Source organism: Heteronotia binoei, chromosome 1, assembly GCF_032191835.1.
Source record: "Heteronotia binoei isolate CCM8104 ecotype False Entrance Well chromosome 1, APGP_CSIRO_Hbin_v1, whole genome shotgun sequence".
NCBI lineage: Eukaryota > Metazoa > Chordata > Lepidosauria > Squamata > Gekkonidae > Heteronotia > Heteronotia binoei.
The window spans coordinates 106395913-106411801 of record NC_083223.1 but is presented as its reverse complement, the minus strand read 5'-3'; the positions used below and the strand labels follow the sequence as shown (position 1 = coordinate 106411801).

The following is a 15889-nucleotide window of genomic DNA, read 5'->3' as shown; positions in this document are numbered from 1 at the left end:
GAACTCCAAAGGGAGTTCGGGCCATCACACTTAAAGGGACTGCACACCTTTTTAAACACCTTCCCTCCATTGGAAATAATGAAGGATAGGGGTGCCTTCTTTTGGGGTTCATAGAATTGGACCCCCTGGTTCAATATTTTTTTTAAAATTGGAGGGTGTTTTGAGGAGAGGAACTAGATGCTACACTACAAATTTGGTGCCTCTACCTCTAAAATCAGCTCCCCCCCACCAGAGCCCCACATACCCATGGATCAATTCTCCATTATATCCTATGGGACTTGATCTCCATAGGGAATAATGGAGTGCCCAACAGACATTTCCCTCCCCCCATCTCTTGCTGATTACCCTAAAGCAGGGAAGGGCCTCCAAATCGGGGGATCCCCTGCCCCCAACTGGGAATTAGGAATTAATATTCTCCAAAACGTCCTATCATTTCCAGCCATTTTCAGATCTTGCAAACTGAGGGCTGTGGTTTCTTTTGAGATGATCCATCTCACTAGTACTTTCAGATCGCTGGAGATGGAAACAGGTATAACTCTGGATACACAAATATCTCCCAAATGTGTACTCATGAACAAGCAAAGTAGAAATGACCATACAAGATCTTTTATTATACATATTTGTATTTTAAAATCCTAAACATTTTGTATTAAATATATACTAAAGCAGTTTCTTTAAAAATTTCTTGTTATTTTAGAACCATTGCTGCCAACTGCCTATACAACTAATACGGTATTAATGTCTAAACACCATTAATACTAGCTCGCTACAAATTCTTAAACCTAGGAAAGAACCACAGCCTCTTTATATGCACTTGCCTATTAATTTCAACAAGTCTAAACACTCTTCTCTGCATAGGATGGATCTGATATTCTGTGTGGCCTTATTTCAAATTTTAAAAGTTCCCATGAGTTAATCATTTGTTTGTAGCTCTTCTTCAGAGAGCACAGAGAAAGCTATACTCAGAAGTTTATTAGATATTTGTACTTAATCTGTTTCATAGTCATAATAATCATCTGTGTCTGCTCTGAGGCTGAAAGGATGATCAGCATTTGCTTTCTTTCTGATTTCCTTGCTCTCTTCATCTGAATAGAACTTGTCATGAATGCACAAATGCAGAATCCTTTTTGAAGACATCCAGCTCTCTCCCTTGCTTTCTGTGGGGGCAGAGCACTGTCCCCCTTTGACATCTGTGCCTTTGGCTGTGAGCACTCTTCTGGTTCTGAAGAGGTCACAAGTGCAATTCCATGGGTTGCCTTCCAGATACAGATGCCTGAGGCGAGGCAAATATTTCAAGAGGCCATGGTCCAGGGCAGTTATCTTGTTGTTTCGTAGATTCAAAACCTGTAGCTGCCCTAAATTCTTCAGTTCTTGCTCTTGAATTCTTTGTATGTTGTTTCCTTTCAGATCTAATCTGGCTAGAGTATGTGGAAGGCTGAAGAAAAGAATATGAACAACATATATCTTCAATAAAGAATACTTTATGTATCACATTTATGATGAAAACCAAGGTGGGGGGATAAAACTTCTCATATTTATTCATACCCTCCCTTTCTCACTAAGACTCAGTGTGGATTTTTAAAAAGGTAAAGGTAGTCCCCTGTGCAGGCACCAGTCATTTCCGACTCTGGGGTAATATTGCTTTCACAACGTTTTCACGGCAGACTTTTTTACGGGGTGGTTTGCCATTGCCTTCCCCAGTCATCTACACTCCCCCCCCCCCCGCAAGCTGGGTACTCATTTTACCGACCTTGGAAGGCTAGAGGGATGAGTCAACCTGGAGCCAGCTACCTGAACCAGCTTCTGCTGGGATCGAACTCAGGTCATGAGCAGATGACTCTGGGTTCCCATGTCCAATTCAAAAAATATCTGGGGACTTTGAGGGTAGAGCCAGGAGCAAGGTTGTGACACAATAATAGAACTCCAAAGGAAGTTCTGACCATCACATTTAAAGGGACCACACACCTTTTAAATGCCTTTCCTCCACTGGAAATAATGAAGGATAGGGTCACCTTCTTTTGGGAGCTCATGGAATTGGACCCCCTGGTCCAATCTTTTTTAACTCGGAGGGTGTTTTGAGGAGAGGCACTGGATGCTATGCTACAAATTTGGTTCTGGGGTCATTTTGAAGAAAAATAGGTGGTGGAGCTCATCCAGGGATTGTTATGCAGCTGTACCTACTATTCAATGGACAAGATAGGTAGGTGGGGAGCAGGAGGGGGAACTCTCAGAAAGGTTCAGGAGCTGTGCTCCTGTAAACTGCTGAATTCAAGACTGGCTCTACCTCAAAAAACAGTCCCCCAGAGCTTGAGATACCTGTAGATCAATTCTCCATTATATCCTATGGAATCGGTCTCCATAGGGAATAATGGAATGCCCAGCAGACATTTCCCTCCCCCACCCCCACTTTCTGATGGCCCTGAATGGGGGGAGCGCTTCCAAACTAGGGGATCCCCTGCCCCCACTTGGGGATTTGCAACCCTACTAGACAGTAACGCAGTACTAAACAGACGCCAGCCTCCATGTGGGACCTAGGGATCCACCAGAATTACAGCTCAATTACAGACTACAGAGGTCAGTTCCTCTGGAGAAAATGGAAGTTTTGAAGGGTGGTCTCTATGGCATTGTACCCCACTGAGGTACCTGCCTTTCCCAGGCTCCATCCCCAAATCTCTAGGAGTTTTCCAGCCTGGAGCTGGCAACCCTACTCCCCCAACTTCCGCTGGTGGCCAGAAAAGGCCAGAAAAGTGGCAACCTTAGTACTCTAGTAATGCACAATAATACGTACAACAAACAGTGGAACACATTACAATACAGTTGCCTTTATAAACCCAACGAGGGTTTTTGATGATTGGTATTTGTGGAACCTAGTACTGCTCTATTTTCATTGCCGTAGGGTTGCCAAGGCCAATTCAAGAAATATCTGGGGACTTTGGGGGTGGAGCCAGGAGACATTGGGGGCGGAGCCAGGAACAAGGGTGTGACAAGTATAATTGAACTCCAAGAGAGTTCTGGCCATCACATTTAAAGGGACAGCACACCTTTTTAAATGTCTTCCTTCCATAGGAAATAATGGATAGGGGCACCTTCTTTTGGGGCTCATAGAATTGGACCCCCTGGTCCAATTGTTTTGAAACTTGGGGGGTACTTTGGAGAGAGGCACTAGATACTATATTGAAAATTTGGTGCCTCTACCTCAAAAAAACAGCTCCCCCAGAACTCCCAAAACCTCCAGAACAATTCCCCATTATACCCTATGAGAATCGATCTCCACACAGGGAATAATGAAGACGTTTCCCTCCCCCCCTCCCCCGTTTCTGGCGAGTCTGAAGCAGGGGATTGGCCTCTCACCAGTTGCTGCCAGCTTCTTCACAGCAACACAGACACACCATCCCAAATTGAAGCCTTTCAAGTCAAGCCTCCGGAGGTGCAAAGGCACATGGTCCTTTGCGGGCAGGGCGGGGCTTACCCCCGCCAGCCAGCTGACTGGGGGCGGGAAGCAGCCTGGGAAAACGGAAGAAAGGCTGCTGCGATCGGGGCTGGGTGGGAAGGGAAGGGCAAGGAGAAGCTGCTGCAATCCGGGGTGGGAAGCGAAGGGACGAGGAGAAGCATTGGGGATTGGTGGGAAGGGAAGGGGCAAGGAGAAGCTGCTGGGATCGGGGCTTGGTGGGAAGGGCCGCTATTCCCCCTCCCCCCCGCTTTCCAGATCTTTGGTGAGCAGGGGGAGGAGGCTCCAAATTGGGGGTCCCCCGCCCAGGCGGGGGATTTGGGAAGCCTACAGTGCCGTGGTGCAGTTCCATGGTGCATTTAGTACTCTATATTTTCAAGTCATTCTAGCATTTCAGACTATGAAGCAGTTCAAAGGCAACTTTTACTGACACAGTTGAGAGGATGTTTGAACATCTCATCCATTTATAAAATGGCTCAAGGAAACTCAATTTGCCTCTGTACTGTGCAGAATGGGCAGAAAGAGTTTAACCCTTCAACCTCCATTGTCTTGTTAATCAAAACTGGACTCCTTACTTCATTATTTTCATTGTAAATATTTTTAAGGACACCTTTCAGTGTCCCCACCCCCACCCCCAATCACCCTTTAACTGCTAACAACACAGCAAGGGAATTGGTATTGATTACTGAATCCAAATAGAAAGTTCTCTTTTCCACGTGGCTCTGAGGCCAACTGAGGCTTCATGACTTGTAGATGGGTGGATCTTCAGAAACTCTCTCCTGGCCAGCTGAACCTACACAGACAGCCATTAAAGTGTCTGGTATGTCGTGACCATTACAGTTGTTTATAACAAAGTTGTTCTAATCAAATCAAAATTGCTGATAGGTAAGCAGGGGTAGGAATCCTGCTGTCCCAGCCTGGAAGTCCTCATATGCTTTCACCATTCCCCTGACATAAGGCTGGGCACCACTCCCACAACCAAAGCCAGTGGTGTCAAACCCAAACCAGCACCATGGCCTATGTAGGATAGCCAGGTCCCCCTGGCCACTGGTGGGGGATTGGGGGGGTAGGGCTGCCAGATACAGGCTGGGAAACACCTGGAGGTTTGGGAATGGATCCTAGGGCAGACAAGGATATGAGTGGGGTACAATGCCATATAAGGCCAACCTCCAAAGTATCCATTTACTCAGGGGAACTGATCTCTGTAGTCTGGAGATAGTGTTGCCAGGTCTGTGTTGGAAAATACCTGGAGTCCTTAGGGGTAGATCTGGTAGAGGGAAGGGTTTGGGGAGGAAAGGGGTCTCAGCATGGTACAATGCCATAGAGTCCACCCATCAAAGCAGCCATTTTCTCCATTAGATCACTTCATGATTTGCATTTCAGTAAAGTAACAGCTTTGCCCCTTTTTGTTTGTTTGTGAGCAGATGAGACAAAGTCCCTGCCTCCCTACCTCCTCCTCCCAATCTGTGATTTCCCTTTAGGGATTCCTCTTCATATGTCCAAGAGGGCAGGCCAGTGTTTTTAGTCTTTCAGGTGCCACTGGTCTTCTATATAGTTCAGCTGCCAAACATAACAGGGGTCCAGTGGCATCTTAGAAGCTGACCCCATACTAAGGTCCCCACCAATGTTCCCTCTAAGCTGCAGAGTCTTGTGAGCAAAAATTCTACTTTGTGAGCTACCGGTATTAAAGTTGTGAGCTACTGCACAAATTAGCTTTTTCTGGGGCCATTTTTCCTGAACGGAGACAAAAATGTGTGAGCTGGAGGCTAAAAATCTGTGAGCTAGCTCACGCTAACTCCTTAGAGGGAACACTGGTCCCCACTCCCTTCCCCCCTGTCACACTTTGATGGCTGCTAGATGCAGCATGCACAAGAATGGGGCTGATGGGTAGTCTCGGGTGGGGGGTGGAAATGGGTGGCTGCTCTGTGATTACCAGCCTCAGACACTAAAGAAACAATAACAATATTATCAAAAGCTTAGTGTATTCTATGTAACATAAAGCACAGACACAACTCAATAATTTAGGAAATAGAACATCCCAAAGTGGCCATCAGAAATCAAGTCCAATTTTTAAAGCAGTCCAAAGCTGTTTCCTTGGTGAAAGGTCTAATGCAGCCCTGGAGAAGAATGATGAGTGATGTCCAACTAAATTCAAATTTTAAGGCAGCTAGCAGTCCAATTATTGCAACAAGGATGTACTATTGCCTTGTTTCACAACTGCTTCTTCTAGCATCAAGTAATCAATTTCAGATACAAGGGTATGAACGCCAAGAAATTCAAGTCTCCAAACTTCAAGTCACTGTGAACAACTTAAGTGACCCCCACTTCAGGGTCATCAGAAAGCGAGGGGGGAGGGAAATGTCTGCTGGGCACTCCATTATTCCCTATGGAGACTGATTCCCATAGGGAAAAATGGAGAATTGATCTGCGGGTATCTAGGGCTCTGGGGAGGGGGGCTGTTTTTAAGGTAGAGGCACCAATTTTGCATCCAGTGCCTCTCCTCAAAACACCCTCCAAGGTTCAAAAGGATTGGACCAGGGGGTCCAATTCTATGAACCCCAAAAGAAGCCACCCCTATCCTTCATTATTTCCAATGGAGGGAAAGCATTTAAAATGCACGTGATCCCTTTAAATGTGATGGCTAGAACTGCCTTCAGAGCTCAATGATGCTTGTCACAACCTTGCTCCTGGCCCCACCCCCAATGTCTCCTGGCTCCACTTCTAAAGTCTCCTGGATCCACCCCCAAAGTCCTCAGATATTTCTTGAACTGGACTTGACAACCATATCAATGATAACTGCAGCTATTATAAGAGCCATTATCTGAAATAAATGCATGTATTTTTGTATATTTGTTAATACTTGTTAATTTTTAAATTGACTAACAACATTATTTGTCCTGTATGTTTATATTTTCTTAACCTTAAGATACTTAATTCATTTTGTTTTGGGTTAAGTTTTTCCCCCTTTTTCTGTTTTCAGTGTTTTTTTCTTGTGGAACATACTACAATAGTACATTGACAATTACATTTTGTTAATTTCTTGTGAAACACAGTATAAAATGCATCGATTATCAAAATTAAATGCCCTTTAACTATCCCACTAATACATTAAACTTAACAAAATTACATTTTTAGGATTTTTGGCATTTAGTATCACTTACCTTAGTGGTATAGAACTAAGTAGGTTTTGTTCAAGTGCCAGGTTAGACAGTACTGTGCATCTCTGGAATGCCCCATCCTCAAATGTTTTAACAACATTGTTGTCAAGAAACAAATGCTTTAGGTTCTGAAGATTCTGGAAATCTTGGGCTTTAATTTTCTCAATTCGATTATTGCTGAAGTCAATCTTTTGTAATGTGACTGGTAGACTGACTGGAATTGTTTGGAGTTTGTTTCCAGCCAGTTCCAACCTAGTCAGGCTGGAAAGAAACTGAGCTCCATCAACTGATGAAAGCTGGTTTTCAGACAAGCAAAGTTCTGACAAGTTTGCCAGTTGTTTCACATCTTCAGATCGTAGCATTTTTAGCTGATTCCTTTCTAGCATCAGGGATAATAAGGATCTGGGCAAGTCTGAAGGGGCTTTGGTTAGCAAATTGCCATTTAAATTGAGGAACAAAAGAGTTTGGAGAGCTGTGAAAAAGCTTCCTGGAAAAGACTGCAGTTTATTATTCTCCATGCTCAGGTACTTCAGGCTAAGAAGGTTGAGTGGTCCTGACACTGATTCCATATTATTCCCATCCAAAATCAAACTCTGTAAACTGCTAAGGGAGGAAAGGGTACTAGAAGAAAGAGCCAAAATTGGATTGTTTTGTATATCAAGAACTCTTAATTTTTTCAAACCTTCAAAATCGGACTCATTCAGAACACTTATTAAATTATCACCAAGCTTCAGTATTTCCAGGTTTGCTGGAAGCAAGGTAGGTATATGTCTCAGCTTATTTTTCCAGAGTTCCAGTATCCTCAAGGCAGCCAGGGCATTGAAAGCATTCCTCTCCACTGATTCTGTCCCACTGCAGGTTAGAACAAATTCTTCAAGGGCAAGCATTCGACTGACATCAGAAATCTAAAGGCAAAAACCACAGCAAAATGATTTTGGGGGTAAAATTATTGGGGGCAAAATTACCAATGTGCTGTCACAGCAGGATCATTTCACTAGCTCCTCCATGGCCATAAACCATCTGGAATTTTCCTGATTAAATATATTTAAATGAATGGAAGTGATGGGCAGGAAAGAGTTATACAGAATGAAATTGGGGCAGCCTATCTCCAGGTGGCAGAGATCAGTATCCTACTAAAAATTACTTTTGAAAGTTCCTTAAACAGTTACATTGTTTCTTTATGGACAGGTCTGCATGTCAACATAGCTACACTTGAGTAGCACGTCCTGGTGGACTTTAAACTGATGGACTCTCAAATTTTGTATTATTCAAACTTTTATCAATGTATTTTGTGAAACAATATTAGTTCTTTTTGAATGTTTAAAGCTGTAAGTGTGCTCCTAAATTACTTTTGTTATGTACAGTATATTCTGTGCCAAGCTAGCACCCTCCAAATATTTGTGTACAACATACAGATCATTTTAAAGGCTATAGTCCTAGTCACACTTAGAATAAATCCAACTGCACTCCAATATTTTGCGTAAATATTTATAGGCTCAAGAGGTAGGGTGGCCAAGTCCCTCCAGGGTTGCCGGTTTCAGGTTGGGAAATATGGAATATTTATGGGGTGGAGGGTGGGATTTGGGGAGAGAAAGGACTTCAATGGGACATAATGCCATAGGCTTTTTTTTTGTAGCAGGAACTCCTTATTACAGGGCCTACTGTAAGCTCTTGGAGGATTGGCTACATCAGGGGTGTGTGGCCTAATATGCAAAGGAGTTCCTGCTACCAAAAAAAAAAAGTCCTGGAGTTCACCTTCCAAACTGACTATTTTCTCCAGATGAACAGATCTTTGTTGCTTGGAGATCAGTTGTAATAGTGGGAGATCTCCAGCTACCACCTGAAGTTTGGCAATCCTACCCAGCCACCAATGAGATGGGGAGGGGAGAGTTGCCAGATCTAGATTGTGAAACTCTGGGAGATTTAGGGATTGCACCTGAGGAGAACAGGGACCTCAGTGGGGTACAATTAGGGTTGCCAATCCCCAGGTGGGGGCAGGGGATCCCCCGCTTTGGAGGCCCTCCCCCCGCTTCAGGGTCGTCAGAAAGCGGGGGGAGGAGAGGGAAATGTCTGCTGGGAACTCTGTTATTCCCTATGGAGATTTATTCCCATAGAAAATCATGGAGAATTGATCCGCGGGTATCTGGGGCCCTGGGGGGACTGTTTTTTGAGGTAGAGGCACCAAATTTTCGGTACAGCATCTAGTGCATCTCCCCAAAATACCCCCCAAGTTTCAAAACGATTGGACAAGGGGGTCCAATTCTATGAGCCCCAAAAGAAAGTGCCCTTATCCTTCATTATTTCCTATGGAGGGAAGGCATTGAAAAGGTGTGCCGTCCCTTTAAATGCAATGGCCAGAACTCCCTTTGGAGTTCAATTATGCTTGTCACAGCCTTGCTCCTAGCTCCTCCCCCAATGTCTCCTGGCTCCGTCCCCAAAGTCTCCTGGCTCCGCCCCCAAAGTCCCCAGATATTTCTTGAATTGGACTTGGCAACCCTAGGTACAATGCCCTAGAGTCCACTCCCCAAAGCATCCATTTTCTCCAGAGGAACTGATCTCTTTAGTCTGGAGATAAACTGTAATTCTGGGGGATCCCCAGGTCCTACCTGGAGGCTGGCATCTTTCAAAATGTTGATCCCAATAATTTAAATGGGAGAAAATTAAGAACACACTTAATCTTCAATTGATATCAGTGGGGCATGCATGCAGCATGATTTTAAGTATATTTACTTACATACAAGCCTCCAGTATTCCCGCTAAGCTGAGTTAATGTGAGCTAGCTCAAAATGTTTTAGCCTCCAGCTCACACATTTTTGTCTCAGCTTAGGAAAAATGGCCCCAGAGCAACCTAATTTATGCAGCAGTTCACAAGTTTAATGCCAGTAGCTCACGTTTAAAGCTAATAGCTTAAAAATGTAGGTAGGTAGGTAGGTAGGTAGGTAATTTTATTTATATCCCGCCCTCCCCACCGGAGCAGGCTCAGGGCGGCTAACAACATCATTCAGTTATACAAAAAACAAAGTTACATTTAACATTAAAATTCTGATAAATTTAAAATTTTTGCTCACTCCACAGCTTAGAGGGAACATTACAAGCCTCTCTGTTAAATGATACTTGAAGACACATGGACACATGAAGTTTCCTTATATTGAATCAGGCCATTTGTCCATCAAGATCAGTATTGTCTACTCAGACTAGCAGTGGCTTTCCAGGGTCACAGGCAGAGGTATTCCACATAGCCAACTACTTGGTTTTTTTCAACTGAAGATGTTGGGGATTGAACCTGAGACCTTCAGCAAGTTAAGCAGATGTTCTTCTGTTCAGCCACATCCCTTTTCCCTTCCTCTTTAGTAAGTGGTTTCTGGATTACAACCATGCTTTTTAATCTTGGGTAAATTTATTCAGAAATAAGACCACTTTGCTCAATCTACTTGTTACTTCAAATAAATTCTCAGGGCTGTAGTCTTGAAGATACTTCATTTAATTTTGACTCCATTTTGTCATTTATTTAAAATATCCTGCTATGTCAGAGACAAATTAAGTGGACAGAATGAGAAACATTAGCACTACTTATTTATTTCACAGAGAAAGACAGGGGAGGGGATTACACTGATAACATATTTTAGATGTTTATTTCGGAGATTTAAACTGTCAGAACAATGGTTCTTTTCAAAGGCACTTTTGAAGTTTGCATTTCTACTGTTATCAGGTTGGTATTTGACAAAATAGTAAATTACATTGATAAAGAACCTCCATTTTTCTTTCTGGTCATGACATGCAAATACTATTTCCTCTTGTCCACAAAATTATGGTTACAGTTTATACTAATGAGCAAACAGGCCTATTTGTACAAGAATAAATACCACCCGCAACTATATCAGAACTACTCCAGTAAATTTTAGCTTTAATCCACAAATCCGTCCATAACAGATCTACTTTAAACTTAAATGCATTTGTTCAAGTAGATAGTAGAGCTACCTGAATGTTTCTTTTTGGCTTCATGTCAGCAGCTCAAGCTCTTGAGAGAGTAACCGTGCAATCCTCAGCATCTAAATAAATTCCAGTGAGTTCAGTGGAACTTCATCCCTAGCAAGCGTGTATAAAATAGCAGCTTAGGCTGTAACCCTATGCACATTTCTCTGGTAGTAAGCCCCAATCAATAAAGTGGAACTGAATGCTGAGTGAATGTGCATAGGATTGCACTGAAAGGGATATTTTTTGATGCTGTTGTTTAGAAGACCAGTTGGGTACCTGAAATGTGTGCTTCTTCAGGCCAAAATAATGAAGAAACTGAGGGGAACCCTAAAATCTTATGGGTGAATGCAAGGAGCAGGGAGTTGCAAATATATGTAGCATATAGGGGACAGCTATTTACATATTAGGCCACACCCCCTGAAATCACAATGGTTTCACACAGGGCTTTTTTGTAGAAAAGCTCAGCAGGAACTTATCTGCCTATTAGGCCACACCATCTGACACCAAGCCAGCCGGAACTGTGTTTCTGCTCAAAAAAAACTCCACTGCTTGGTAGCAAATGAACTGTGTGATAGGACTCTTAGCTGAGACTAAAACTACAGGTTGATTTTGCTTTTCATGGTGTATATGTGTTCAGTAGAGAGCATCTGATTACTAACCATTCATTTATGGAATTGAAGGGTTACAAAAAAAAGCTTCAGATCAGTTTGTAGTAATTCAATGATGAGAAATGGCATTTTGCATGTCCCAGAGTTTAGCATTTGTGAATTTTGTCTCAGGCATGGGATTGCCAATCTCTAGGTAGTGTCTGGAGGCCTCCTGCAATTACAATTGATCTTCAGGCGACAGAGATCAGTTCACCTGGAAGAAAATGGCCACTTTGAAAGGTGAACTCTATGGTATTATGCCCTGTTGAAGTCCCTCCCCTCCCCAAATCTTGCCCTGCTCACCCCCAAAATCTCCAGATATTTCCCAACCCTGGAGCTAGCATGAGCTTTCTATCTTGAATGGAACAAGAAGGATTCTGAGCAGACCTACTTAGCGTTGCTCTAAGTCACAACTCCATTTAGTTTGGATAGGATCAAATATTTAGGAATTGGCGTGCCTGTTCCAAATATGTCTGAGGCATAATATTTCACATTCTTTTATAGAAATCTTTCTTTAGCTGGTTTTGGATTCAGGATTCTTTGCTGCTGAAAGTAACTGAAAAACTCAGCAGTGAAGCCCTTGGTAGCCAAAGCTGTCATAGTCTTTTTAATACAGGATTTTTTATTTCTAAAGTGCGTACATTTCTATGGCTGTTATTAGGCAGGCAGACCAATATGCTGAAAATGGTATGTTTTCATTTTTAAAACTTATGAATGATAAAAATGAAACTATCAACAGAAGGCTTAATTTATAATGGAAGCTGTATAAATACTTTGGGAATTCATTGAGGAGTGTGGGATAGATAGTGTAACCCTAAGCAGAGTTACATCCTTCTAAATCCATTAGCTTTAATAGATTTAATAATGTTCCACCATGCTTTTGATAGAGCCATAAAGAATGTTATAATCACTTGATCGGTTATTTAATGAAATATAGGTATAAGTAGAATCCAGCTCAAAACAGGAAAAATTGCTAGTATTTGTCTGTGTTTCTTCAATGGCTTTGTCTGACAATTCCTATTTAAAAATATCTATGTGCAGTTACAGTCTCATTGAAATCAGTGGGACCTACTCTTCAATGAAATGAGTGGGATGATGCTACATGAATGTTAAAGCTGGACATCACTTACCATCAGCATTTCCCCTCCCCTTTTTCCTGTTCTGTGAAACTTGAAAGCTATCTCACTACTTTGTGATTTTAAGCAAATACATTTAGTTACTGTATAGATGTATTAAGCCAAAACAACCTAGATACATTTATGCAGAAATAAGACCTGTTGAGGTTTATGGGAGTTATTCCTTGACAAGCACAGTCAGGACTGCAGCCTTAGGGTGACCAGATGCAAAGAATGGAATTCTTCAACTTTCTATAGAAGGGATTGGTTTTTCTCTTCTACAAAGCATCTGTAGTGAAAAGTCCAACTTCTACAACCCCATCATTAATTTAGGAAATGTCTCTGCCACCTGTCCAGAAAATCTGGAGCCCCATCCTCCAGTGCATCTGGCTATCCTGGCAGCCTCTACTTCAGCTACTCCATGAACAAAGCATCCTACCTGGAGCTGTTTGATTTTGCTGTGGCTGATGTAAAGTCTCCTGGTAGTGGAAGCAATCTCTTTAGGCATCTGTCCAACTTTATAGCATTGCACTCTCCTTAACAAGTCACAGTTGCATTTTCGTGGGCACATGGCAGCAACATCACTGTGCAAGGGAAACAAAAGGAATAAAATGTAAAACATCAGCATCTTTCCTAAGTAGCACCTTCCTGAGGAGTACCAGTTAATTGCAGTCTGCAACATGAATTTGTGGGTATCGTGTGCTCTTTTATAGTGTAACATCTGATAAAAAGATAAATACAGCTGTTGGTTCTCCTTTTGCAAAAAAAAAGAGTAGAGACAGTCCCTCTGGTTAAAATATTAGCAAGTTTCACAAAGAGCATAAGGTTTAAACAATGATAAGGAGTCTTTATTTTGGCTGGCATGGGAAATAGATTTTATTTATTGCCTGAGGTCTAATCTGCAAACACTTCTGTTATCTGCAATTTCCTAGTTTGGTCCAATGTGATACCATAGAATTGTTGTGAGGAAAGATAAGAGGCCTTTTATAAAGGGCTATAAAATATATGGATTTTCAATGACCATGTATTTTAAAAAGGCTCCGAAGCATCTCTTTCATCCTTCTCCAGCCACAAGATTGAAAACAGGCAAGATTTTTTCATTAAATAAGCAATTTCCAGATTTATTTAGCAGTTCTATAACACTAATCAGTCAGTAGTTCTTTTGAAAGTGGATTAAAAGTTTTACGGTGGATACTGTCTTGTACAAAAAATGTTATTTGAAGAATTTGGCTGACCCCTCACCTTTGGTACCTTGGGAACTGAAAATCTGTTGACTAGCAGGAAGTTAACTTGCTATTATTTATCGTATGATTAAGTTATCAGTTTTTGCTTTTTCTGTAAGAGAACCTTTTAACTTTACCAGCTGCTTCATGCAAGTAAGGTAACCTTTTCTCATCACAGCATCTATTTATTTAGGAATATGGATATTTCGTATTACAACCATGGAACAAGGAAGAAACACTCAGGACATTCTAAGTTCTGGAAGAGAAAATACAGTTAAAGGACTATGTACACATAGTGAAGTAAGTCTAATTGAACTTGGTGAGATTTACTTCTGACTCAACCTGTGCAGGATCAGGCTGCAGGTCTTGTTAGCAAATTTCAGTTTGAGACCCTGGAGAGGCTAAGTAGACAATACTGACTTTGATGGACCAAGGCTCTGATTCAGTATAAGGCAGCTTCATATGTTCATATATGTTCATCTGTTGATTAATCAGAAAAGGAGAATTTTAATCTGCAATCAAAAATTTCTTCAAGTTTTTGTATTAATTAAAATGTTGGAGCCTTATTATTACATTTTTAAAAGATTACATTGAGGATTACTAATACTTTCGCAAAGTACATTATTTGTTCCATTATTTGCTCCAGCTAATGCTGAAAGATAATTTTTCTTCCTAGGATACTTGTACTGAAGCTGAATGACTTTCAATGGATGCCCAGTACACATTTACCTTCTCTACAAACTCATCCTTCTTCAATAATGTTTGTTATTGGATTAGCTGTTTGCTCCTCAAAATCTATCTTTGTTTTTTTTCCTTATAATCAATAACAAGCAACCACCCCCTCCGCAAGCAGGAATTAGAATTCAAGCCTCTGTATTTATTCAAATTGTTTGAAAGATAATCCTTTCTCACTTTGTTTGCTCTCCCCCAGCTGTAGGAAGATCTCCAGCACTTTCAATGGATGCCCAGTACACATTTACCTTCTCTACAAACTTGTCCTTTTTCAATAATCCCTTCACACCTTTGTTTTTAAAGAATGCCTTCATAAACAGTGTTACAGTCTTCTAAATCAGAAGCTCTGCTCACAGCAGCACTCTAAAGGTCCCACCACCTTGTCTGGCTGTGTTCAAAGAAATGTTTGTTATTGGATTAGCTGTTTGCTCCTCAAAATCTATCTTTGTTTGTTTTCCTTATAATCAATCTACAGGACCACTTTTTTACCTCTTTAGGCAGGTATGCTAGCTAACTACACCTTTGCCTGTAGAAATCTGACAGCCAATGGCATTCATATCTGATTATCATCCAGAATTAGATTATCATGATGCACTCAACACAGTGCTGCCTTAGAAAAGTGCTCTCAAACTGCAGCTGATTTGACTGGATTTTCTAGGAACTTCCCATATATGTTAAATTTGATTGTATTGATCACCATGCTTCTATTTGCAAGGCCCTGTCACTGTTAGGCCCATTTTGTTTCTTTGTCTTTGCCTTAATTTAGTCAATGTGATGATAATTATCTCATATCTTCTCTTTTGGCTGCCACCTAGAATCTTTCTCCATCTAACAGCCACCACCAGAGTTTTGATTGGGATGGCAATATGTTCCTAGTACTGCATTCATCTTTTGGCCCAGTAGTTCCATTCACAGTAATTCTGTTTATGGCTTGTTCTTTCTGATGCTTTTTTTGATGCATTTTCCATTGTAATCCATAAACTGTAGTCCAGTACTTTTCAAATTCTGGAGTAGAAAGCAGGTACAAACTTAACAGGGATTTGTCCTTGGATTCTGGTATTTGAAAGAATTGCACCTGTCAGTGATAAAAATCTTTATTACATATGGAATGTTTATTTTCTACTGTTTAAACCTGTGCCTCTTCATGAAAAAGAGCTTGTTTGTCTTACCAGGAACAATTACTGCACCCCTTTACACACACAGTCACTCAGAAAACTCAAAGGAAGCTACTGCTTTCCATTAATCATTCAGAGGAGCCAGGCTGTTTCTTTCCCCTGCAAAGGAATGAGGGCCTTTCAGCCTTTTGTCATATGGGAGCATTCATAGGCATTTACTCACAGGTCCACCAGTTCACAGGCAAAATGGAGGCAGTGAGAGACGGTTTAGAAGAGCCTGTTAGCTTACCAGCATCAGCCACCTTCCATCTGGGCTGACTTTTCTTCTTTGCCTGCAGGTACTTGTTGGGGTGTGGCCAGAAGTATGAGCCCTTTACATGCAAGCCAAAGGGCTCTCTGCCTTTGATTTACAGCCAGAGGTGTATACCCAGGATATGCCTGTTTAATTTTTTTGTTGCTTGTTTAAATATTAAGTT

General features: G+C 41.6%; 1 protein-coding gene across 2 annotated transcripts; it reads right to left on the bottom strand.

The window, feature by feature from the left end:
* Nucleotides 1–590: 590 nt before the first annotated feature.
* Nucleotides 591–12996, bottom strand: LOC132571783 (nephrocan-like). Of its 2 annotated transcripts, none has more exons than XM_060238580.1 (3): nt 12783–12996; nt 6610–7511; nt 591–1435 (listed from the first exon to the last, which is right to left on the bottom strand). In XM_060238580.1, the coding sequence occupies exons 1-3, from the start codon at nt 12969–12971 to the stop codon at nt 988–990; spliced, it is 1539 nt and encodes a 512-aa protein (XP_060094563.1). In that variant the 5' UTR covers nt 12972–12996; the 3' UTR covers nt 591–987. The 2 variants fall into 2 exon arrangements, with proteins under 2 accessions (XP_060094563.1, XP_060094571.1); XM_060238588.1 differs by lacking the exon at nt 12783–12996 and adding an exon at nt 10585–10945.
* Nucleotides 12997–15889: the final 2893 nt, after the last annotated feature.

Coding starts and splice junctions, on each gene's coding strand:
- LOC132571783 (XM_060238580.1), bottom strand. CDS start 12,971: ATGCTGATGTTTTACATTTTATTCCTTTTGTTTCCCTTGCACAGTGAT. Junction 7,512..12,782: donor GCAAAATCAAACAGCTCCAG/GTAGGATGCTTT, acceptor TTTTGCCTTTAG/ATTTCTGATGTCAGTCGAAT. Junction 1,436..6,609: donor CTTAGTTCTATACCACTAAG/GTAAGTGATACT, acceptor TCTTTTCTTCAG/CCTTCCACATACTCTAGCCA.